General features: G+C 49.7%; 1 protein-coding gene across 2 annotated transcripts; it reads left to right on the plus strand.

The window, feature by feature from the left end:
• Positions 1-869: 869 nt before the first annotated feature.
• hira (histone cell cycle regulator a) lies at positions 870-23,685 on the plus strand. Of its 2 annotated transcripts, XM_088935643.1 has the most exons (25): positions 870-1,162; positions 2,241-2,303; positions 2,731-2,841; positions 3,946-4,036; positions 5,049-5,143; positions 5,290-5,385; positions 6,740-6,900; positions 7,190-7,357; positions 9,042-9,155; positions 9,852-9,922; positions 10,359-10,464; positions 10,873-11,079; positions 11,401-11,486; positions 12,074-12,259; positions 13,005-13,193; positions 13,594-13,795; positions 14,421-14,519; positions 15,135-15,283; positions 15,824-15,985; positions 17,577-17,635; positions 18,425-18,530; positions 19,593-19,715; positions 19,981-20,144; positions 21,486-21,574; positions 22,629-23,685. In XM_088935643.1, exons 1-25 carry the CDS (start codon positions 1,126-1,128, stop codon positions 22,743-22,745), a joined length of 3,051 nt encoding a protein of 1,016 aa, XP_088791769.1. In that variant the 5' UTR covers positions 870-1,125; the 3' UTR covers positions 22,746-23,685. The 2 variants fall into 2 exon arrangements, with proteins under 2 accessions (XP_088791769.1, XP_088791770.1); XM_088935644.1 differs by lacking the exon at positions 15,824-15,985.
• The last annotated feature ends 2,569 nt before the right edge of the window (positions 23,686-26,254 follow it).

A 26,254-nucleotide genomic window follows, 5' to 3' on the forward strand; every position in this document is an offset into this window, starting at 1 on the left:
CGCCTTCTAACTGTGATTGTTCAGATTCGTGTTCAAGCGATATTGAAGCTCCACTGTTTTCAGCATTAGAGACCCGGAGAGGGGCCAGTCACGTGGCTGAGACAGACCGCGCCGGGAAGAAAATGCTCCTCTTACCGCCAGAAGGAGGCGAAGTGGGGGGGTATATTTTCTGATTGTAGCCCTGAGGAGTTCAGCTTTTGAAATGCACAAAGCCTCTGATCGTTAAAGGCCAGAGAGGATAGTGGCTGGTAGAGAAGGTGTCAGGGATCCTGGGACGCCAATTCTATCATAACTGTTGAATCGATATAAAATAAAGTCAATTGCAATTGTTTTTTTCCTTCGAAGAAAATGCGTATAGTACAGAAAACCATTTTGGGATTCTGCTTACAAAAATCGAATTCACATTCACAACGTCGTTGAAACTACAAAGCCCCCCATTTTGAATTAAAAACGATTATATTATTAGTAAAAAAGTGACAGACGAAAGATTGGGAAGTCTAATTTAACCAAAGGGGGGGGGGGTAGATTGATTTAATTGTCAGGTATGTCTTTGGAAAAAAAAAGCAATACCTTAAACTCATTAAAACTTATTAACTCCTAGATGTCGATAGTATAGTGTTGGGTTGATATGCTGTTTTTTTTTCCAAAAACAAACATTAGAATTGTGTCCATCACATCAATGAGGAAGAAAAGTTAGAAAATAGCGTTCTAAGACGGGAGTTGAACTCAGAAACGTGCAGTCTGCATCCTGGGGCTGCCAGCTCTCTCGCTCGTAGGGCCACGCAATTAAAAAAAAGCTCACACGGGCCTGACCTCTCTCAGGGCATGTGTTTCCAGGGGAACTTTAGGAAAGGTCGGATACTTCCTGTGTTGCTGCTGCTGCTGCTGCTGCGGCTGCAGGGAGCTTGAGGGATGCCAGCGAGGGGAATGGAGTTTCACTGAAGGACCGAAGTAACTAACGGGGCTACAGCCGAAACAGTGCGCGGAGAGACGGGGGAAGGGTACCCCGGGAGTACAGTCCAGGGGCGACGGAGAGGGGAGAGTGGAGCGTGGGGGGGGGGGGAGAGACTGGAGAGCCGGCAGCCGAGACTTTCCTTTTTTTAAAATTGGTGTTTTGCGCTGGAGATGAAGCTGTTGAAACCAACTTGGGTCAGTCACAATGGTAAGCAGGAGTCACCTCGCTGTAGCGCTGGAATCCGGGGCTCTGAAGTTGCGCTTTTGTTGTGGGCTGGGGATGCCTAGAGCTCGCCGGACACTTGTTCGGGATTTTGCAGGTCCTCGCCGAAGCGCATGCAAGTGTCTTTTTTATTGAAAGATAAGAACATAAAATGATCTTTCATCCCCGGCGGTAGGTACCAGATAAAGCAAAATAAAAAAAAGGCAAGGTTGAGGTTTTTTTTACTCAGAAGAACCGAGAATGTCAGGAAAATACTTGTCGCTGCTGCAAAGCCGAAACATTTTGTTTTTTAACTTGTGGAGAGACCAGCTGTGTGTGTGTGTGAACAGGAGACCCCGTTTTCCACAGTGTAGCGAACTTCAGCGCAAAAAAGAAACATTTTCTTTCACGAGGACGCGCTGTTGTTTACGTGGTTGGTTTTACAGACCGCGACATTTATTTTATTTACCTTTTGATAGGATTGTCCAAAGTTATTTTTTTTCTTAACATAGTGAAGTGTTATTTGCCTTTGAGATACCGAACGTTGCATGCTTGAAGTTTGAAAAACAATACGTCATTTATAAATTGCATATCGATTGAAAGAGATGTCGGTGTTAAAGCAGAACTTAAAGTTAAGGGATAATTGTTGTTTGCATATAAATAACTATTTTTTAAAGCTCGCTTTTGGATTTCTGTTTATTGCTCTTCTTTTTAATGCATTCATAGTTTTGGCTTCAGTTTGAATTAAATTATTTTTTCCAACGGTAACTTGTATATTGGTCATGCACGTGTAGCTAGAACAGAGGTGTTATTGCAGACTTCAGACAGTGACGCGTTTGATATGCGCTTTTCAGGAGGTAGAGTTAATATAAAAACACACTAAAATTCGGAACATTGACTGAGTCAATTTCCGCTTTCAGTTTATATATCTAGTATGTGCAATAATTAATATTTTTAAATTTCTCTGTTCTGTCTTTCAGTCAGATATGATCAAACGTCTAAGAAAAGTTACACATTATACTAGCGTTTTACTGCTGCCATCCTGTGTGCCTGGTGACTCTTATTTTTCTTTCATTTTCCTCAGGAAAACCAATATTTTCTATTGACATTCATCCAGAAGGAACAAAGTTTGCGACAGGTGGACAAGGTGAGGCTCCAGTCTGGCCAGATTGGTTTTTAATTACAAGGGAAGATGCTGTTTCCTTTCGTCTTTGGGGGCAACAATGACCCATGTTGGCTGTTAATGTTGGAAACTGTGTGCCAGGATGGTTGTGATGTTATCATGGATGTACCAGACTGGAGGACACCTGGAAATTAATTTGAACACGGGTGCGTCTGTACCACAAAGGGGGCACTACGAGCCTAGATGTGTCATTGAAGCTGGAAGCAATCCTTCAAGAAACAGCTCGATGAGAGCCTTGGCTCTAGTAATTGGTAGCAACCAAACAAGTTGGTCCTTCAAGGTCTGAGGAGGTTGTGTATTGTTCTTTGCAAAAAATTCTTGAAGTTTTTTCCCCCTCGGGTCTCGTACTGGCTGTCCTCGCACCTTGACGATGTTGCTGTTCGGTTGACAGGAGAGGATTCTGGGAAGGTTGTCATCTGGAACATGGCGCCCGTCCTCCGAGAAGAGGACGAGAAAAACGAGACCGTTCCCAAGATGCTTTGCCAAATGGACAACCACTTAGGTACTGGCCAAAGCTTGGTTTTCTTTGGAGAGAACGGTCATGCGCTCACCAGTGGTAAAAACATGCCGTATAGTGTTGTACGTGGGCATGCTGATGTGGTTAGCTTTGTAGGCGTGTGCCTGTTGCAGACTGCTGATATCCTGCATTGTATAATACAGCAATATTTCTAAAGATGTCTTACATGAAACTGCTATTGGAGCCATTCGGCCACAAGAAGTCCTGTTTTGTGGAAGGAAAGGTGTTTGATGAGCATTGCCAGTGTCATGATTCAGGAAGCTATTAACAATCAAAACTACCGTATTTGCAGAACATGTCATAATCTGGACAGCAGTCTTAATTCATGAAAACAAGTTAGTGATGACGCGGAGTTCTTTGTTGTGCCAGTATAGGAAACGTTCATTGAAAGGCGGCTGCATTTTTAAAAACAAGTGATCATCATAGAAAGATGGGTGGTGCTGTGGTGAGCATCGCTGCCTCGCAGCACTGGAGCCCTGGGTTCAATTCCCGGGGTGCTGTCTGTGTGGAGCTTGCGTGTTCTCCCTGCGTTTGCTTGGGTTTCCTCCCACAGTCCAAAAACATACTGGTGGGTGAACCAGCTTCGGGGGAAATAGACACACTCACACCAGGGCCAGTGCCTGCCCCGCAGTGGACTGGCGTCCCGCCCAGGGTGTACCCCGCCTTGCGCCCGTTGCTTGCTGGGATAGGCTCCGGCTCCCCCCTGACCCCAAATGGGATAAAGCGATGAGAGGCTGGATGGATGACGCAAAGAAGTCGTTGAATAAATCTTTTTTTTTGTGTGTGACGTGGTTGTTTTATTTCTCATTTGCGTGTCTTCCGTGGCGCGAACTTTTTATTCGCGCTCCCACCTCACTCAGGTAGGAGCCCCGTGTGCCTCTTTTTTCCGTCCCCCCCCCCCCCCCCACCGAGTGTGTTGTTTGCAGACTCCGCTCCCCGCTTCCTGCAGTCCTGCTTCCCGGGGCTCCCTCCCTCGGCTCTCGGAATGCCCTGGGGGGTGCCGGGAAGAAGGTGTCGTCCGTGGGAAGTGGTCCTCCGTGTCTGACCCCCTGACCGTGTGTCTCTCTCTCTCTCTCTCCCCCTCCGCAGCCTGCGTGAACTGCGTTCGCTGGTCCAACAACGGCCTGTACCTGGCGTCCGGGGGCGACGACAAGCTGGTCATGGTGTGGAAGAGAGCGGCGTACGTACTCTCCCCTTTCCTGGGTGCCTGGTCCCGGGCAGGGGTCCGGTCTGGGGGGGGGGGTTGGCAAGGGGGAAGATGGTACCACTTGTCTGTCCTCTCCTCTGCCAAGTGAAGGTGCCCCTAGCCTCTGTTGTTTCTGGGTGGGAATGCGATCAGCAGAGCTATAGAAATGGCATCACCCTCTGTAAGGGGCAAGAGACTCCTAAAGGCGACGCTTGTCGGTATCGGTAGCACACGACACCCCCAGGCCTGCTGCGATGAAATCCAGCTTTCGCAAACCCTCGACTATTGCGGTGTGTTTATCTTATAACCACTGCTCCCTCTAATTTTTTAATGGCCTGTGTGCACAAAAATTTCAAGATTTTTCTCCCAGGGACAAAAATGTGTGCGCACTAAATTGAGTGTATGTCAAATTGTAAATCGGAAGTTATTTTTTGTTAATCTAGTCATCGTATAAGCGTAGAGATCCAACAGATCGGGACAGCGATTCAACGAGCCCAGGCATAGAGACTGAGTGTGGAGTGAGCGTGAGCAGGGAGGTTCGAGAACAGAGCACTGATCTCGAGTACTGTAGCAATAATGATGCACTCAGCCAAGTTGGGCTTTCGCAGCCAGTCTCATGTGGTCAATTTAGCATTTTTCAATTGACGACTGTGTTTGTTTTATCGTTGTTTAAATTATTTTTTTTGTGCGCAGTTCAATTTCTTATGTGTGCTGATTTCATAACCTGTGTGTGCTTGCGCACACACGCACAGCTTAGAGGGAACATTGCTGATAACGTATCCCAGCTGACCAGTGAGATCCCCAGGCTCCTCCAGGCCCATACTGCATGGTGTGTGTAGTCGCAGGTACTGCGCGATGGGCGCTTTCTGGCAAACTCCGCTGCACACCGGGAGTTTCCAGACACCGGTCAGACGCCTTTCTTCTCCGAGAACGCTTCTCGGACAAGGGAAATCGCTGGCACGGACGTGGGTGACCCCCGGCGCTCCGTTTGTCCTCCTCACTGTAGGTACATCGGTCCCAGCACCGTCTTCGGCTCCAGCAGCAAACTGGCCAACGTGGAGCAGTGGAGGTGTGTCACCATCCTGAGGAGCCACACGGGAGGTAGGGCCGGGCGGCGGGGGGATCGGGGAGTGGGCGTGCAGACTGGGGCGCCAGGAGGCCGGTTGGGGGGGGGGTCTCGGTTGTGGCTGGCGACGCGCTGGCTGCGGGTCTTCGGGGGCCACGGACGTGACGCTGTGCTTTTGCAGACGTGATGGATGTGGCATGGTCACCCCACGACGTCTGGCTGGCCTCCTGCAGCGTGGACAACACCGTCGTCATCTGGAACGCCCGCAAGTTTCCAGGTGAGTCCGGGCGAACAGAGGGGGTGGAGGGAGGAGACCTACCGCCCTGCGGGAACCCCAGCACAAAGACACGCGTGGGGACCCCCCCCCCCCCCACACTCTTGCTTTAAAGGGGGATCACATCACTGTTTTTATATTTTGGGGTTGGAAAGAATCAGAATTGAAATTGTGCATTCCAAGCTGCAATAAGAGTAAAATGCACACAGTAACATGTTAAGACCTCCAATTTGCATCACAAAAAAGACTAAATTTCTAGGGATGTGCAGCACAATATTCTGCGCTTCAGAACAAGGCAACAAAACTTCCGGTGATGTGTTGTGGCCTTATTATAGTGTAAAGAAGCAGGCTTTCGAATACATCTCTTTTAATCCAATAGAAATATTGCTCTCAACTTTGAGGTGGTTTTGCCGACAAAGACTACTGACTTGTTAACACTGCAAGGAGATCGTGTTGGAGCATTTCTGTGGTGGAATGTGTGCTTCACAACCTGTACTTATTCGGGGCACATCGCATTACATTAGTTGTTACGGTGACTAGTGAGCAGGAAGGGCTGCATCATGTCACAATTCCTGTGGCGAGACCAGGAGTTTGCAACAGCATGGCGACTTACAGTACTTTCACAAAGTTCACGATTTTGGCTTAATTCGAAATTTGTCATTTCTTTTCTATACCGGCAATACATTTTTCTGGTATTTTGTTACCGAGATGTAATAAGCGGTTGAGAAATTGGGACTGCAGTTCCCCTCTAAGTTGAACGCTCTGGTTTTGGAAAAAGGCAAGAACGCGCTCCTACCGGTATAGATTCAGAAACATTTACTTCTGCAAAGTATTTATGAGATGTCTGCTCACATGTAGTTTTCACCCTGGAGGGGAAAAAAATGTCTGTCTGTGAAAGTCTTCTGTCTGAGCATTTGCCTTTAACTGAAAAGTATTAGATGCCTTTGCAATAAAATATATAGACAAGCATTTGGAGAAGAACTGTCTCACTGGGGTATAGTGTAACCCACGAAGGAGAAATCTCTCGGAACTGTTCTGGGCTGCATGAGTAAGTCGTAGGATACCTGCAGGTGCAGGCATTCTCCTGGATATTATCTGATCAACTTCAAATGGCCATGCATAAGGTGACTACATTGTATATGTCTACTTGCTGGAACCATGTGCAGATTTGCACAACTTTATGCAGGCTTCTGCTGTGCAGCGGTTCTTTCCTGGACTCAGAATGCCTCTCTGCTCGAAACAGCAGCCTGTGCTGTGCAGGTAGTGTCTGTGTACGAGGTGGCGAGGAGGAGTGTGGGAGGGGCTGGCACCGGCACGCAGGGTTTTTCAGGATCTGGGTGTCGCCTGCTCCCCTCAGAGATCATCACGACCCTGCAAGGCCACACGGGGCTGGTGAAGGGGCTGACCTGGGACCCGGTGGGGAAGTACATTGCCTCCCAGGCCGACGACCGCAGCCTCAAGGTGTGGAGGACCATGGACTGGCAGCTGGAGACCAGCATCACCAAGCCCTTCAACGAGGTGAGGCACGGGGGCTTCAGGGAGTGAACCCCGCCACAGGGCGGCACGGCTCTGCTGGGGGCAGTTTCTTGGACTGTGTGTCTGCTGCATGCCGACCCTTGCAGCCGGTTGAACATGGAGTAAGAGAGAGACGAGATGAGTTTCTTTTTTCCTCTGGCTCTTCATGCTGTGTAGTTGACCGGGGTCTCTTGTGAGCGCGGCAGTCGTGTGTGTTTGTGTGTTTAAAAATTGAATCCCCGGCGCCAGGGCGACCCCGTTAACCCGCTCGTGTTTCCACGCTCGTGCGCAGTGCGGGGGTACGACTCACGTGCTGCGGCTCAGCTGGTCTCCGGACGGGCAGTACCTGGTCTCCGCCCACGCCATGAACAACTCGGGCCCCACGGCGCAGATCATCGAGCGGGACGGCTGGAAGACCAACATGGACTTCGTGGGGCACCGGAAGGCCGTGACGGTAGTGGTAAGTGAGGGGGCGCCCCTGCATGGCTCTCGGCTCTCGGCTCCCAGGACCTGTTCTCTCACCCCTGATCAAAAACACCTTGAACATTGAAGAACAGGTCAGTTCTTCAAATCTAAGATGGATCAGAACTACAGAATGAAAGAGACTGAATTATATGTTTAATTTAATTTTGCAGTCAAATTGAGAATTGCATGGAATTTTTTTTGAAAGTTTCCCTTAAAATATCTCCGTTTCATGACGCAACTTAGTTGTACTTATGTGTACATATGTGTCTGTGCTTACTTTGTGTTTTTTCTTTAAATCTAAGGTAGATCAGAACTGTAGAATGAAAGAATGAATTCCGCGGTAAAATTAAGAATGCATGCAAAATTAAACAGTTTTTTTCAGGTTTACTTTAAAATACCAAGCTTTAATGCAGCACAGTGGTTGACCTTATGTGCCTGTGCTTAATTTGTGTTTAAGATTACATAACTTCTAAATAAATCTGGCCTGTCTCACACCCCAGGTTGAGACCCACTGCTCTGCATTTAAACCGCCTGTAACACAGGGGGCAGTGTGGCAGAGAGGTGAGGGCTCCGATATTGACTACAAACTACAAGGTCGTGGGTTCAAATCCTGGGTGGGGAGACTGATCTTGTACCCCTGTGCAAGTAAACTTCTCAGTGGTGTAAGTAGGTACAGATGTAAAGAGCTCTGAATGAATGTGTCGGTCCAATTATAAATAGTAGTGACTGTGAACAATAAGGTGCACGTGATGAATCATGATGCACAAGCCCAGCAATATCTGATAAATTGTGCTGTGTAGGGCCTTATGCAGATGCTGAATGCTAATTATATTATATATGAGGGAGTGTTGACAGCCTAGGTGGATTAGAATAGACACTCTGGGTAATGGATGCTTATAGCGAGCGTCTTCTCATGCCTGAGAGATTGTGTGTTTATGGAGAGAGTCCAGAACCTAGCGGTATTATTCTCTTGGACAAACAGGGCATTTTCTGCTGAAGGATTATCAGTTTTTATGATAAATCACAAATAAATCCTGTAAAAAAAATGAAAAGCGAAAGTGTTCCTCATGGATCATGTGGTCCTCCTTCTGCGGCTGCTTTTTAAACGACAAGGTGGTCACCTGAGGCTGACCTGATGGTGGTCGAATAGCAGCTGACCCATTCCTAGGTTTTTTTTTTTAACGTGTTCTCCAGTTGGGTTGGTGTTTTCCATCAAGCTCTCTGCTCAGCGCTCTCTAGCCAGTCCACCGGATCGTGCTGAGGATCGTGCTAGGATCAGACAGGCATTGTCTCCATACTTGCCCTCAACCTGCTGAGCTCTTGGTGGTTTCTTTGTGGGTCGAGATGCTCCACGGATTTTTCATTACATTTTTTAAGAAGTCATGTGAGGGTATCGAGGACAAGAACACGCACAGGGACCAAAAGAGCCCGACCTCTTGAGCACGGCGTTTTTTAACTCGAAATTGTTGCTCGTTTCTGAACTGCTGCGTTTCTCAACAGAGTGCTCGATGAAACCGTTCCAGGTTCCGACTGTCTGGAAATGCTTGCGGACTCTGTCGCTCTTTCGGGATGCTGGGATCTGCCGTGTCAGTGCTTGCGTCTCAAGGGGAAACACCGTTGCGTAAACCCTCGTGCCTCGTTGATGTTTCCAAAGTCGTCATCTTTTTTTTTGGTTGCAGAAATTTAATCCGAAGATCTTTAAGAAGAAGCAGAAGAATGGCAGCTCCCCGAAGCCCAGCTGCCCGTACTGCTGCTGCGCTGTTGGGAGCAAGGACAGATCTGTCTCAGTCTGGGTGAGCTGGGTGTGGGTGCCCGGGGTCAATCTGATTGCTATGCACTGAGGTGGCCAATATTTTCTCTCATTTTGTAAGTGTTCCTTCTCTTTCCTTTTTATCTTTGGAAATGCAAGGAAAACCAGCCAATTGATTTTATTTACAATTTTTGACGATTTCCTATAACCCACAGCGCCATTTGTGTTTTCAGAGTGGTGAGAAGCTCGAGAAGAGAGTTCAGTAGGAGCCAGAGTTACCATCTTGTCCTTTATGGACTTGTAAAATCATGGTATTGATTGGAAACCCTGAAAGCATGCGTTTGGATAAACAGTTAATTATTCTATCATAACTACAACAAGCAAATAGAGGTTGAGGGTTTTCTAAAACATCTTGATAATGGCTTCTCTTCCCTATCCCATGATCTCACAGGTGCCGAGTTGAAACAGACCTTATTGATCGACCACAAACCTTTCTATTTAAATAATGCTCGATAGATTTCCATAGCTGGCTCCAGGAAATATTTGTGGTATAACCGGTTTTGTTTTGCCTTTTTGGAAGTTAAAGTACATATTGCATCTCCGAAAACGCCAGTCAGCCCATTTAAAATTGTATTAAGAACTGTTAAGTTTGGCTACAATGGACAAGGGCATTCTCAGTGCAGTACAGTCATGCCTCAAGCCATCTATGAATGTCTCGTTCCTTCTCTCTGTTTTCTAGTTGACTTGCCTCAAGCGCCCCCTGGTGGTCATCCACGATTTGTTTGACAAGTCCATTATGGATATCACATGGTAAGGTCCTTACTGACATATACCCTTGCCAACCCGACTGCAAGCAAAAGCATGCAGTCTTCCGGTGCAGTTAAAACATATCTGTGAACAGGGAATGGCATTTAAGAGTCAGTTAAGTCCAAATTCAGCCTTTTGTGTGATACTGTGCACTGTTCTGTTTTGGTAATACAGTTAAAAATTCATAACGTGCTATTGAATTTGTATGCGCCTACCAGCTTGTCTGAGTTTGCCACTCAGCGTTAACCTGCTCAGACTTTTGTGAGCAATGCGCTCTGCTTCCCTGCGAGACTGTGGCCTCAAGCAGCACTAGTTCAACTAGAGCCCGTGCTGCTTTTGCAGTATCCCAGAGCCACAGCTGGAACAGTTGCATGCAGAAGGCTGGAATCGGGGCATTCGTTGTATAGCTCAGCCGTGTGAGCCAGTCTCTCCTCCTCAGGACGTTAAATGGGCTCGGGATCCTGGTGTGCTCGATGGACGGCTCGGTAGCCTTTTTGGACTTCTCTCAGGATGAACTTGGGGACCCTCTCAATGAGGATGAAAAGGTAAAGGGGCCTTTTACCACGTGGGATTGGGAGCTTTGCCCTTTGACGTCCTCTGTCTGGGGTGACCTGGTTCAAAGACAAACAAATTGCAATTGACTGCCTGTGTCACAGCTGTGGCCATACGTTTTCAGGAGCCTGGCGCCCCCTACAGTGCTGTGTCTGCACTAACCCCAAGTGCTGGTGACGTCCACTCAATAACCTGAGAAACTGAGAAGGAAAAAGCCGCTTGTCTGTTATAATCATTCAACTCTGTGGTTCGCAGGTGCTTCACAGTTCTAATTGGGCACTAGTTCATGCTGTTGCAAGGACTTTATATAAGGACTTTGTGCCGGGCCCTTTACTGCACTTGCTAGCGTGCTGTGTTTTGTATTGTGCTGAGATCTCCGTTTTGTCTTTGCCTGCTGGCAGAACTCCATTCACCAGAACATCTATGGGAAGAGCCTGGCCATCACCACCGAGGCGCAGCTGTCCACCACCATCATCGAGAACCCCGAGATGCTGAAGTACCAGCAGGAGAAGCAGGTGGCGGAGCACCGGGACGCGGCCAGCCGCGAGGCTGCTGCGCCCAAGCTCACCAGCGTGGTGAACGGCGAGTCCCTGGAGGACATCAGGAAAGTACGTCGCCAAGGCATTGACGGCGGATCAGCGGCCCAGCACCCTGGTCCTGGAGAGCCGTGGAACATTCTGGGTTCCATTCTGATCAAGCTCTTAGTGGCTCGAGTTAATTGAGACCCGTTTAGTTGATTTAATCATTTCTACTGTTTCCAAAACTGTTTTGGCGGATCTGTAGTTCCATTGCACCTGAATCGCTGGCCTGGGATATCCGTTTCCAGCTTCCTCACCACCCAGTTATTGTTTCAAGTGTTTTCTGCGTGTGGGTCGTACTGTTTGTTGGTTGATTTGCTGACATTTTGTGTCCTTGCTCCCGTGTGACAGAACCTGTTGAAGAAGCAGGTGGAGACCAGGACTGCGGACGGCCGACGCAGGATCACTCCTCTGTGCATTGCTCAGTTGGACACGGGGTGAGGCTTCTTCTGTCCTTCCTGACGTGTGCTCCTCTGGGCGCAATGAGTTTTCAGCGCTGTGGCCCACTGAAAGCCCCTTCAGGGGACAAAGTATCAAGTGCTGTGGTTTGATAAGCATTTTGTCTACGGGAGCCCATGTAGCACAATCTCCGTCAGATGTTCAGATCACCGCTTCAGTTGAGAATTGAACAGACTTGAACAGAGTGAGGCAGCATTATTGTAGACTTTGATCTGTACTGGCCATGTACAGAAAGTCTTCTGCTTGGGTCTGGCTAGAATCAAACCCTCATCCATCCTTCCCAGCCAAGATGCGTCATCGGCCGACTCAGTTTTCATTGCTGCCGGAATTATTTATTCTTGCTGGAAGTCTTTGGAAAGACATCCCAGATTGGCGGATATGACACTCCTTTTCCACTGTGGGACTTTACTAAGATTAACTAAGTTTATTGTTAAAAGGCCATCATAAGAGGAGCTGAATCAAATTAAATAGCATAATTCTTGACCGCTCATGACATCTGGCTCACAGATCTTTGCGTGCGGTTTTCGGAAAATCGATTAACCGTGTGGCTTTGTCTCTTCCTCAGGGATTTCTCGCCAGCCCTCTTTAACAGTGTCCCGATCCTGCCCGGGTCGTCCATGTCTTCCCAGCTGACTCCTCAGCTGACCTCCTCCGACTCCAACACCGCCAACTCGCTTGGCCTCAAGCCCTCTCAGGACACGCCCCCCGCGCCCCCCAGCAAGCCCCCAGACGAACCCCAGCACAAAGATGGGTGGGTGACCCCCGCCAACCTCCACATCAGGTTGAACACTGCAGTTTTGAAAAGGGCAAAAACAGGCTGGTATAGAATTAGAAACATTTAAACTTCTTCAAAGTATTTACAAAAGACATCTGCCCACTTCTAGTTTTCACATTGTCTGTGAAAGTCTTCTGTGTGAGTGTTTGCCTTGAATTTTCAAGTATTAGATTCCTTTGCACTAACAATAGGAAAAGAACTGTCTGTTTAGGGGGTATAGTGAAATCCATGAAGAAATCGGTCTTTAGGAGTTGGAAGATTGCTTTGACAGCCTGGAAAAGATGCCCTGTTGATGTCAGCACCTGAGAGTTCTGCCTGGGATTGTACTGTTGATTGGTTTATTACTGTTTCCTTCAGCTGTGAGTGTATGGGAGACCAGGCCTCTTCTCCTGACAAGCTGCTATAGTTAGACCTGAAATCAGTAGTGACTTGATGAGGCCATTTTAACTGTAAAAAAAAAAAAAAGAAAGAAAACCAGGAGGCCAAGGGCTGAGATGGACATGGAAGTGTGTGTGGTCAGATGGACGGGGTGCAATTAGCTGCATGATATTGGGTGTGGTTAGGTATGTTAGGGGTGTGGTTATACGGAAGGGGTGTGGTTTCATGCCTGAGAGGGGCGTGGCCATGCGTGTGCATATGTGTTAGCCAGCATGCTTAGGCCTATGATATTTAAGATCCTGTTTCTGATCTGATCCCCCTGTGTTTGCCTGTTGTCCTGCAGCGTCGGTGTCTCCTCCTCAGTTCCCGCCGCTGTCGCCAACTCCACCGCCATGAAAACGAACCTGCTGCTGACCACTGCGGCCAAGATCGAGCCAATGAAAGCGCTCGACTCCCGGTTCACCGAGAGGTCGAAGGCCACGCCTGGGGTCGCCGTATCCTCTCCTGCAGTCAGCGTCGCCCCCTTGGAACGGTGAGACTTGACCGTTGAGTGTTCAGGTCATCATGATCATAGTGCAGAGGCCGTTTTTGCTTCACGTGATGCTGTGCCTCATAATTTTTATGATTTCCTGCACCATGTAGACAAGACTGAGATCTCTGGAAGTGCCGTTGAAGATTGTTTTGGACTTAAAGTAACCAATCCTAAAAAAAAATGAAGTGGCAAAGTTAATTTATTTATGCTTGCATAAATATGCACATCAGGTTTTAAGTAATCACCATCTAACCTCTCTAAAATGTCCCTGATGAACTTTCCCAAAAGTGTTAACTTACAGACAGGTGTTGATTTCCTGGGAAAGTCGGTAGAGCTGTGCGCTTTGTTTCGGTTTGGCTGTTGAGGGTTCGACCGTCGTCTGTCTCTCTCTCCTCCGCAGGGTGAAAGACGCGGGCGCCGCGAAGGAGTCCAGGGTGAAGGAGGAGACGAGCAGCGACAGCGAGGACAAGATGGCGGCCATCAAGTCCCTGTCCAAGAGGAAGGGCGACGCGGAGGGCGCGGAGGTGGTGGAGAAGAGGAAGAAAGGGAGGCCGAGGAAAGACTCCGCCAAAATCGTAACCCTTACGCCAACGGCACTGCAGGTACCCCACAGGGGCGAGGAGAGTCCAGTTCAGGTTGTGGTCGTTTTGAATTTGCAGTGAGTGAGTTGTGTTACTGGCGACAAACGTCCAAAAAATATTTCAATGTTCCTGCCTACGCTGTCGCTACAGACCCGAGAGTCATCATCATCCTCCAGCTTGTTCTTGCAGGTATCGGAAATGAAAATGGCAATTTTCTATTACTTCTCTGCTAAGAGAGTCATGGAATTATTTGTATGTCTTTTTTTAGTACTGTACGTAATTGTAGCGTAATTGCTTTTTCAGTATTTCCATATTGCCGAATAACCAACCCCTAAGATTAGATAAGATCACTTTATTAGCCCTATACAATTTCTTGTATTAGGAAATTGTCTTTTCGCAGACCCCAGCTTGCTTTCCATGAGACACAGACAGGGAGAGAAGCTGGGGGTCAGAGCGCAAGGTCAGCCATTGTACAGCGCCCCTGGAGCAGTTGGGGTGAAGGGCCTTGCTCAGGGGCCCAACGGAGTAGGATTCCTCTGCCGGCCGCGGGATTTGAACCAGCAACCTTCCAGCCACAGGCACAGATCCTTAGCCACACAGCTGCCGCTGCGCCCCTAACGACAGTCGTATTGTGTTTATTTTGCAGTTGACCCCCTCAGCTGAGAAGGAGCCCTCCAGGGTTGTAACCCCCATGGCGGTGCTCAAGCTGCCCACCCCCACACCGCAGAAAGCTTTCACACTACAGGTGAGAGGAGGGGGGGTCTCGAGCTCAGGCTGCCCCGTGGGGCTCAAACACGGCTGCACTCCGCAGAGCACTCGAACCCTAGAAGTGGCCAGTTATTGCAGCTTGTATTTGTAGTCCTGGTATCTGAGCTCCTGCTGGACCTCCTGATACTGGGGAAGCTCAGCTCCAGAAGTACAGAAGACTGAGTGAACAAGAGCGTGACGCAGAAACGCATTCAGCTGAATGTCATCCGTGACCTGTGTTGGAGTTCTGTATGAATACATTTTCAAGCCATTGGATATTATCAAGTTCAAGTTTGTTGTCATTATACTCATGCACAGGTATATGGTATAACGAAAGGCTATTTAGCTGGCTCTCAGATGGTAAGCAGTACAAAAGAACAACAATACAATACAATTGTAAGAAAAGAAAAACAAGACAATAGGCAATGTGCAAAACAACAACAAGTAACAGGTAGTGTGCAAAATGGCAACAGTTGTGCAAAATCATACGCTCTGTGCATTTAAATCCTGTTTTTTTTTTTGCTCTTGCAAAATGGTATGGGAGAGTTCGGGGGTCTAGCCTTGTGGAAGTAGCGCTTGGGGAGGACTCGACAGTCTCGTTTTCTCACCCCAGATCAGCTCGGAGCCCTCCGTGTACATCGAGGTGGAGAACGAGGTGTCCGCCCTGGCCGGGGCCAAGCTGTGCCGGCTGAAGTGCCACCGGGAAGGCAGGGAGTGGGACGCCCTGCTCCCCAGCCGCATCATCACCGCGGCCGGCAGCTGGTGAGTCCCTGCGGTGCGGCCGCTCCTTCAGCAGCCCGGCGAGCTGCAGGAGCGCTCGTTCAAACCCCTTTAGCGCCGGAGCGATGATGTTGCATCGAGGCGGTGAGCAGGAGCTTTTGGAGGCCGGGCTTTACCGGGGATAGCAGCGACGTCGAAGTTTCAGTTCAATTTATTTTTATATAGCGCCTTTCACAAGCGACCATACATGTTGTGAATACAGAACAGAAAAGACCAGAAGACAACGGAGGAGAGGAACCAAAAACTCCTCTGTAAGGAGAAAAAAAACCTCTAGGGGTCCAAGGTCAACTGGCTGCCCAACCTCTTTGGGTATGCTAACATTAGACAATTAAAAAAAAAAAGTTTGGATGAAAACCATGAGTGTTACACTACAGAAATGACCGATTGCTAAAAAATATTCTTGGAAGAGTCAATGACATCCCCCTCTGGGTCGGGGGTGGGCCTGAGGGGCCAGAACTCCTCCCCGGAGCGAAAAGGAGCAGCAGGCAGGAAGAAACCGGCTGTTCCTCTGTCTCCTTCCAGCGACGTCATCTGCGTGGCGTGCGAGGACCGGACGCTCTCCGTCTTCTCGGCCTGCGGTCGGCGGCTGCTCCCCGCCATCCTCCTGCAGGCGCCCATGTCCGCGCTGCACTGCGCCGGCTTCTACGTCATGGCTCTCACGGCCTGCGCCACGCTCTCCGTCTGGTAAGGAGGGCGCCGCCCCCCCCCCTCCGGAATGGTCGGGAGGCGCTCCGGAGCTCATCGGCAACCTGGGTCCGAGGAAACTGGAATCGTGTGCAGGAGAGATCGGAGGGATGGGGGGGGTCTTCCCACCACTCCTCGAACAAGGAGGCGTTGTCTGAAATCGGCGCGTTTGAGTGTCCGCTGGTCATCCACTGTTTAAGTTAAAACCCTCCGTTTAAAGGGCAACTACAAGGCTATTTTCATATCTGTGGGGTTAGTAAGAATCAGTATTGATGGGAGCATTTCAAACCACAGTAAAAGTAAAATGTGCACAGTTAACTTATTAAACCTACAATTTACATCGCGAGAAGTCCAAACTGTACTGGTCTGGACTGGAATTCAGCCAGAACACCCTTAAAAACTCTTACAGACAGCTATGAGTTCTTTAATGACAGTTCAATGCCTCAATTAAATGAATCGCCCAAAGGTTAGCACCTCCTACAGTACAGTGTGCCCTGTCTCCATACTGGGGCCTTGGCTTTTTAAAACTCTGGCCCAGAGGGAAGAGCGCCCCCTACTGGTCCACCGACATCAGTCTGGTTTTAAGGGGAGCTGCAATGCTATCTTTATATTGCAGGGTTAGCAAGAATCAGCATTGATGAGTGCATTTCAAACCACAGTAAAAGTAAAATGTACACAGTAACTTGTAAAACCTCCAATTTACATCACAAATTGGATTAAATTTCCAGGTACGCGCAGCACCATGTTCTGCAGTTCAGAACGAAGCAACGAGACTTCCTGAGAAGTGCTGTGGCTCTATTACGTTGTAAACAAGCAGGGCTTGTGAATACATCTTTTTTTAATCCAACAGAAATATTGCTCTTGACTCCGAGATGGTATTGCTGACAAATACTACTCACTTGTTAACTCTGCAGGCAGATCATATTGGAAGATTTCTGCAGTGAAATGTCTGCCGCACAACCTGCACTTATTCTCTCATACTGTACATTAGTCATCACAGGAACTAGTGAGCAGGAAGGGCCACATCAAGTCGCAATTCGTGGGAACTCGAATGCGAGTTTGCAATGACATGGGAACTTACAGTACTTTCACAAAGTTACGGTTTTGTGCTTCATACAAAGTTTGTCATTTTTTTTTTCTATAGCGTCAATGAATTTATTTTCTTACCGAGATCTGATAGCCGGTCTGAGAAATTGGGACTGCAGCTCCCCTTTAAGGCTTTTAAATACACTGAAAGGCATTAAAAAGGCACATGCTATTGCCTCCAGTGCTCATTTGCTACGTTTTGAATGTCTGTCATTATCTGAACTGTTTTCAACAGGAGATGAGCTTGCATCTCTAGCTCCTGGGCTAGAACATAATCTGTTCTGTGATTATTTTCGTATTCACGCCAACAGGATGACTTTTGAAGTTTTGTTTCGGTCTTGTGCAAGGTTTGCGTTGCTCATCCAAATGCGGTTTCTCTGTTTCACTGCAGCGTTCAGTCTTCCTAGGTTTTGCTCTGCTACACCTCTGCATGCGTTTTTAGACGAAGCGGCAGTGAATCTTGTCCAAGGAGCAAAATATGATTTAACGTCTGTCTGCGTTACAGGGATGTCCAGAAGCAGTGTGTTGTGGTGAAAAACGAATCTCTACAAATTATCTTATCAGGTGAGAGAAATTTTTGGTGTACTCCACTGGGCACTTTGGCAAAAGAGCACTTCATTTTTTAAATTGAGGGCCTTACAGAGATCTGGCTCTGTTTTGGTTCCAACTCTACTTGTCAAACAACCTTTTATTAATTGTTTCTTTGAACAGCCGATTACACAAAACATTCCCTTCATTGAAGTGCAGTCTCCTGTGAAAATGCCCCAGAGTCTGTTGAGTACCTTTACAATTCAGCATTGAATAAAATAATGAGTTCCATGATGTAACTCAAATTTTAGATGGAACAGAAACAGACAGGAGGTGCCCCTGAGAATCTGAGAAACGTGATGTGTAGATTTCATGTTGGTTTATAATTATTGGTCTGTTGTAGTTTTCTGTGTTTTGACTGTCGTGTGGAAAAGTGACATCGCAAAATAAATTGGTAAATGTGAAGGTTTTGCAGAAGGGTCTTCGTTTTAGTCCTTTTTAAACCGTTCTCAAGCCCTCTTCCTGACCATGAAAGAAACAGAGGCATGAAAGAGAGACGCTGCGGTGTGGACGAGCTAACCTTCCTCTTCCTCAGCAAGCTGGTCAGGACCAGGGGGAGCAGCTGCACTGGGCAGATCGAACCAATGAAAACAATCACGACATCAGCCTCTTGTATCTGACAGCGCGTCCTCTGGTGCTAATTACCAGGGGGCGTGTTGTAGCATTGTACATCTCAGCCTGCGTCCTCTGGGAGGGGGGCACGGAAGCTGTTTGTGTTGAGATGGGGGCAGCAGGAGGGGTGTGATGGAGTTTCTGTCCCTGCAGGGACGGACACGACGGTCTCCCAGTCTTTCCTGACTCAGCAGGGAGTCCCAGTCATCAGCCTTTCCAATGGGAAGTCCTACTGCTTCAACACCTCTCTGGAAACATGGTGAGTCTCGTGTGCTGGGCCCTGGGGGTCAAGCGGGAAGATCTTCCATAGCATGTGTCATCCGTTTCGGGCTTGGCCAGTCCCGCTGATGCAGTTGAAGAGCACAGTGCAGTATGATTTTAGCACAGCTGTCAGCACCACAGGTGGGAAGTCTAAATTCTCTGCACCTGTTACTGGGTTCCAGTAACACCTGGAGCAGGTGAGGTGTGTTCTGGCTGGTGTTCATTCATCAGCACTGAGACGCATGGATAATTATTAAACCCGTGGGTCAAAATGCCTCTTCAAATAGATTGTATTTAAGTGGAAACGTCAAAATGTGTGCTTGAATGCAATTTGTATGGGTTAATCTGAAATTCTGGGATAAAACCAGATTCTGCGCACTGTGTAAAAACAAGCTTTTAAAGGTGAGCATCACAATAAGGCAATGAGCACGCAGCGTTTCAAGTTTCTAAAGCTCTGTAGTTGTGTAGTTCAAGTACTTTTTTGGTGTGGTTGACGGAGTTGCATATTGCTGGATTCTGGTTTGCTAGGCCAAGTCCCAGGGCTGTGGTGTTCATGTTGGCTGCTGCTCGTGTTGTGTGGCTTCTTTCATTCCTGTAATGGGTCTCGGCAAGAGCACACAGACAAGTGACAAACCTCTTCATTTCCACTTAGAGCTGCCTTCTCATTGTCAGTGCGGGTTTCTCAACCAGGCGTTTAACGCCTGTCTGACAGCTGTGCTGGCAGGTGCCGGAAGGTGATTTTCACAAGGCGATTTTGGGCTCTTAAGGGTCTCGCTGAGCGTTTAGCGGCTTCCTCCCCCTCCGCGCCTTCGTTCCCGCAGGGAGGGGCTCGCGCGGCTCTTCACAGCCGTCGCCACACTTTGCGCGCCCTTGTGACGAGAGTGTTGGTCGTTGCCCGGCGCTGTGCCACGCGTCCCGTTACTTTCGGGATCTTTCGGCTGGCGGTGTCAAAGGCGTTTTCGGGAAAGGGGTCTATCGCAGCTCAGAGCCAGAACAGGACTGTCCTACTGCTAAGGGAAGGGGCGTGTGTCTAACCTCGCTGGTGTAACTTGTCGTCTAGGAACCTGATTGCAGACAAGCAGGACTCCCTGGCCCACTGTGCGGACTATCGGAACTGCCTGCCCTCACAGGAAGCCATGATGGCCAGCGGCCCCCTGGCCGTGACGCAGGGGCGGACTGTCAAGTAAGCCTGGTCTGCGAGGGCCGGACTCGCGGTCACTGCTGTCCGTCTGCTTGGGGATCCGGAGTGGTGTCCGGGTGGGAATGATTTTCACCGGGATACGTAGATCTTGCTGAAATGCGTTTGTTGCCGCAAACGCGCGTAAGGGCTACTTCCTCTGCATGTGCCCGTGTGACTTCTCCAAGAAGTGTAGGTTTTGGGGGGGGGCGCTGGTCTGTCGATGCGGGAGCACCACTGACTCGCGCGTCTCCCGGTGTTGTGCTTGCAGCGCGGGGCGGCAGGCGTCCAGGCTCTCCTCCACCCCCCACCACGTCCAGCAGGGCATGACGCTGGCGTTCCTGGAGAACCAGCTGGCCTCGGCACTTATCCTCAAATCCAGCCAGGAGTACCGCCACTGGCTGCTCATCTATGCACGCTTCCTGGTCAACGAGGGTGAGTGATGTGCGCGGTCGAACCGCGAGCGGGGTCACGAAGGAGAGGAGGGTGTTTGCATAGCAGCTGATCGATCAACTATCTTATCAAACCCAGGGTACCCTTTTCAACAGCGCCAACCCCCTGCAACTCCCGATGTGAAGAAATGCCTCCTATTTTTACTGCCAAATGCATCTCGTCTCAACATCCCTCTGTGATCCTGCCTCCTGAGAGCTTAATGTTTAAAGATCAGAGTTGTTAATCCACATTGTCTAGTTTACTTTATCCCAGTCTGTCAGCTGACCTTCCAAGCCCAGAGGTCACCTGACAGACGGACTACAATACTCAGCCCTGCCATGGCTCTTGCGGGGCTGGTCCTGATTGGTTTCGAAGTTTCCTGGAAGATCAGAACTTGCACTTTCCAGAGACTCAGTGGAAGTGCATTTAAGACTGAGAACAGGAGGTACTTTTTTTTTTTACTCAAAGGTTATAGGTGGTCTGAAATGAGTCATGTTGTTGCCTTCATGGAAAGTCTGGGTGACGTTCTCTGATTGTTTAGCTGCTAGCGACCAATCAAGTGACGTGGCCTGAACCTGCACCCTTGTGTAGCTTGGTCTTGTTGGATCTTCAAAGCTCAGCAAGGCTGGGCCTGGTAAGCACTGGGATGGGAGACCTCTAAGGAAAGGCTCTTCCCACTGGACTACATTTTCCAAGCCAATATACCAGTATGGTGTGGGGATACTGTGCTGTAGGAGAGTCCTTCAGAAAAGGCATTAAACTGAGGTAGAGGTGACCGATGACATTCCTTGGAAAAATAGGGGTGTTAATATTGGTGTCCTGCTGTGCCCCACTCTGGGCTTGTACCGTCTGGCACCCTGGTCTCCACCTGATCACCTGGGTTTGGGGCTGCACTTCAGCAGTGGGTGAAGTGGGGTCCCCCTGTATGTGATGCTAATTGAAACTCCTTGGAATAACATTATCCATCCATCCATTTTCTAACCACTTCTTCCACTTCAGTGTTGCGCCTCCCGGCAAGTAGCAGGCACAAGGCAGGGTACGCCCTGGACGCGACGCCACTCCACTGCAGGGCAGACAGGCACAAACACAGATGCTCACCTAGGACCAGTTTTCCCAGAAGCTAATTAGCCCACCAGTATGCCTTTCGACTGTGGGAGGAAACCGGAGCACCATGTAGAAACCCACACAAGACACGGGGAGGACATACAAGCTCTACGCAGACAGCACCCAAGGCCCCAGTGCTGCGAGCCAGCAGTGCTGACCACTGCCACTCTGAATAGTCTCATCATGATCTGGAAATGACCTAGTGACCTCATCGCTAACATCTTGTCTGTTATCTTGCAGGCTCCGAGTATCGGTTACGAGAGCTGTGTAAAGACTTGCTAGGACCCGTGCATAAGTCAACTGGCAGCGTGTGGGAGGCAACTGTTCTGGTAAGAATCTAAGCCTTAGAATTTCTCCCTCGTTTTGAAACGCCTTTGTCCACGTCAAAACTCTTCATCCGTGGAGATCCAGGACCCCTCCCATGGAACTCCACCCCCCGACGTGTCCGGTTTTCCCACCGGGACGTCAGAACCTCGCAGACGCCTCTTCAGCCTGGAGCACGAGCGTCTGCGTTAGGCCCTGCCAGAGACCATGCCAGGAGCTGTGTGTGTGTGCTTCTGTTTGTGCAGGGAACACATTTCTGTATTGTTGTGACATTAGAGGACTCAGTATAGCAGTACTGATATTAGTAATTGTGACGAAGGCAGTGCAGGCCTTCGTCCTGTGACCTCTCTTGAGGTGGTCCTTTGCTGTTCAACGGTCCTGTTTTGTTTTAGCTCTGTGGATCTGCAGTCTGCCATGTCTGTCGTGCCTCTATTTTGTGTTGGGGGGGTTACAGAGCTGGGCCCTCCCATGGCCTAAATGGAGGCTGCTTGTCAACCAAGGGGAGCTGGGGGTTTGATCCTGTTGTATTTAAACCCAGCAGTGAGTGTGGGGAAGGCACACTTGCCTTTGACAGTGTGGGGTTTGTTAAATTGTGTTCTGGACATTGTTATACATTTCTCCCTGCCGGTACTGACTTACCTGCAAGGTGGTTGGATTCACAGTAATATTGACGGTGCTGTTAATGGAGCTCTCTGGGTGTAGAGGCCTCAGGAGTCCGAACACACTGGGTTTGGTTGCGTCAAGCCAGCTGAGAGTTAAGGTTTCCTGCTCGGATGGGACTCCAAACCCCAGCTATATTCCCCCCAGGCCAGCGAGGCAGGGAGGACTCGGGGCCCCTGCTCCCCCAGGCCAGCGAGGCAGGGAGGACTCGGGGCCCCTACTCCCCCCAGGCCAGCGAGGCAGGGAGGACTCGGGGCCCCTGCTCCCCCCAGGCCAGCGAGGCAGGGAGGACTCGGGGCCCCTGCTCCCCCCAGGCCAGCGAGGCAGGGAGGACTCGGGCCCCTGCTCTGCCCCTGCTCCCCCAGCTAACGCCCTCTTCTCTCTCTGCCCGGCCCCCAGGGCCTGCGGAAGCGCGACCTGCTGCGGGAGGTCCTGCCCGTCATCGGGGTCAACCTCCGCTTCCAGAGGCTCTTCACCGAGTACCAGGACCAGCTGGAGCTGTTCAAGAGCAAGTAGCACCCCGTCTCCCCGTGCCCCTGCCCCCGCCGTCACGGCGCCGCGCCGCGGGGGGGCGGCCGGTCTCCCGGAGCGAGGTGCAGCCCGACGCTCCTCCCGGTGGGAGATCCCGAGGATCCCTGGAAGAGCTCCCCTTTCCCAGGGGCCGCTGCTCCGGAGCATCGCTGTCGGGGGGAGTGACGGTGGGGGGGCGGGTTGGGGAGGGATGATTAGATAAGATGCTATTAATTATTAATAATAATGACGACGACGATGATGATGACGGTAAAAATGATACTGGACAAAGGACGAATGAGAGAGCTTGACAGCTCGGGAGACCCCACTGGTTTTGTGAGGACTGGATACCTCAGTCGGGTCAGGTCGGGCTGTGCTGTCAAGGCCATGGCGGCCAGTGACCCAGGAGCAGAGCTGATACGGCCCGGGACACGAGGAGGGACGTGTTTACAGCCCGTGGGACAGTGACCGCAGAATACCCTCGCCCTGCCCTCCTCTCCTGTTTCTAGGGCAATAAACACAGCTGTGGTCTGTCAACACTCGGGACTACTTCTGTCCTTCCACTAGAAGCTAACTCCCTGCCTGACCGGGTTTCGGGTCTGAGGAATTGAAACCGACAAAACCGCCAAGGTGGTGCCCAGCACAGCGCGTGTGGCGTTCTCGCATCGCTATGGCAACCGCGACCACGGGGGGCCGTTCCAGGAACACGGCCTGACCCTTTCCGTTTGTACAGCGACGTTCCGACGTTGGCCTCCCAGGGTTTGTAATTTTTAACCGTTTGTACAAGAGACCTCTTTTTTTTTTTCCCTGTTTGTTTCATTTTCTACCAAACAAAAGAGATGAAAAAAATAAACGAGTGACGCTTTGACATAGTATCGCTTGCTGAGTGGATCTCGTGCGGGCCGAGCCCGTCTGGTGTTCCAATAAAACACAGTCTGAGATTGGAGTGAGGTTGGACGGTTGTGTCTCAGGGGGTCCTGTAGCAGCAGCGGGTGCTGGGTGGGTGTTTGGGGGTGGTAGAAGACAGCTCAGTTGCAGCACTCCGGGCTGCTGAATCACAGGCCTCCAGCCTCCCACGGGTTCCCTGCTGGCGAGACTGGTGTGAGCTGGGACTTGCTTGGAGGTAAGAAATGAAGTCTGCTTGTCGTACGGTGAGCCGTACGGTCGTATGGTCTTTTATTCGTGCAGGTGTTAGTAAGTTTGATGCAGATGTGTTCTACTTCCAGGTTTTAATTTTTAATTTACTCCAGCAATTAACAGTCATTAACCTCATTGAGAGATAAGATAATAATAATAATAACAATAATTGCTTACACTTATATAGCGCTTTTCTGGACACTCCACTCAAAGCGCTTTACAGGTAATGGGGATCCCCTCCACCACCACCACCAATGTGCAGCCCCACCTGGATGCTCACTTTATTAGCCCTATATAATCTCTTGTATTAGGAATTTGTCTTTTCGCAGACCCCAGCTTGCTCTCCATGAGACACACAGACAGGGAGAGAGAAGCTGGGGGTCAGAGCGCAGGGTCAGCCATTTATATGGCACCCCTGAAGCAATTGGGGTTAAGGGCCTTTCTCAGGGGCACAAAAGAGTAGGATTCCTCTGCCGGCCGTGGGATTTGAACCAGGAACCTCCCAGCCACAGGCGCAGATCCTGCGCCATAGAGCCGCCGCTCCGCCCGTTTAGTGCTTTTCGTTTTGCTCCGTGTAGGTCAGACAAGGTAAAGAGGATGTAGTACATGGGGTTACAGGACAGCTGTGTCGCCCTGCTGAGTTGTCCTGCGTGGATTGGCCAGGAGTTTCATGGTGTAAACCATGCAGGCCCTGAACCGCAGAGAGGGCTTGGTTTCACGTCTGCTGTGTGCAATCTGACCTGTTCAAGAAGAGCCCATGAGGGATGAAACCAGTTGTGTTGTAAAGGGGTATGTGTGTCTTTCAGGATATCGCTATCATCGCAGACTCTGCCTACTCCCTCAGTCGCCATCAACTTAGACCTCCTTCCCAATCACTGTCATCACAGACTCCGCCTCCTCTCCTCCCCATCACTCTCAGACTCCGCCTCCTCTCCTCCCCATCACTACATCTCAGACTCCACCTCCTCTCCTCCCCATCACCATCTCAGACTCCGCCTCCTCTCCTCCCCATCACCATCTCAGTCTCCGCCTCCTCTCCTCCCCATCATCACATCTCAGACTCCGCCTCCTCCCATCACTATCTCAGACTCCACCTCCTCCCCTCCCCATCACCATCTCAGACTCCGCCTCCTCTCCTCCCCATCACCATCTCAGTCTCCGCCTCCTCTCCTCCCCATCATCACATCTCAGACTCTGCCTCCTCCCATCACTATCTCAGACTCCACCTCCTCCCCTCCCCATCACTATCTCAGACTCCGCCTCCTCTCTTCCCATCACTACATCTCAGACTCCACCTCCTCTCCTCCCCATCACCATCTCAGACTCCGCCTCCTCCTATCACCATCTCAGACTGCCTCCTTTCCTCCCATCACCATCACTCTCAGACTCTGTCTCCTCTCTTCCCCATCACCATTATCTCAGACTCTGTCTCCTCTCTTCCCCATCAGCATTATCTCAGACTCTGCCTCCTCTCCTCCCCATCACCATTATCTCAGACTCTGCCTCCTCTCTTCCCCATCACCATCATCTCAGACTCCGCCTCCTCTCTTCCCCATCACCATCTCAGACTCTGCCTCCTCTCCTCCTATCACCACATCTCAGACTCCGCCGCCTCCTCCCCACCATCTGATCTAACTTGAACTCTAGGAGGCAGGTGAATGTCATTTCTCATAAAGGCTTTGTATATTTCTAACAATACATAAGAAACATTTTGAGACATTTTGAAAAAAAATGAAAAAGCAGCTTTGGACCAGGTTAAATTCCACAATCATTCAAATCCACACCGAACAAAAAAATCAACACTGCATTTACGTTTTGTTCCATAAGAGGGCAGTGCAGGCCTGTTTTAATTCTATTCTATTCTATTGTTTTGTTCTAAAACAAGCACTCAATGGATAATTTCAGCAAAATAAGACACTCTAAACACCAGAATGTTAAATGGGGGCTAGACACAGATTCCCAAACAAGGTTGAACTTGATTGCCATATGTAACCTGGCACATGTATTGGCACAATGTAATTCTTACTTACAGAAAGCCTCTCGATTCGTTACAAAGATGTAAAAACACACAGTGCCGACAGTGAATCAAGACAATATACAAACAGTAGACAATGTACAAGTAAACAGTTTGAATGGAAACAATGCAGACACGTAAACAATGACTGCAGATGTGCAATAAATAAAATTATAATGAGGTAGATGGTGTAGGTGTGGTCCGAGGGGCATGGCCAGATGTGTTCGCCCATCGCACTGCTTGTGGGTAGAAGCTATTGAGGAATCTGGTGGTCAGTGTCTGTATGCTCTTGTATCTCTTGCCTGAGGGCAGTGGGGTGAAGAGCTCATGCCTGGGGTGGTGACTGTCCTCTGTGATGGCCAGA

The sequence above is a fragment of the Atractosteus spatula genome, chromosome 17, assembly GCF_055471065.1.
Source record: "Atractosteus spatula isolate fAtrSpa1 chromosome 17, fAtrSpa1.hap1, whole genome shotgun sequence".
NCBI lineage: Eukaryota > Metazoa > Chordata > Actinopteri > Semionotiformes > Lepisosteidae > Atractosteus > Atractosteus spatula.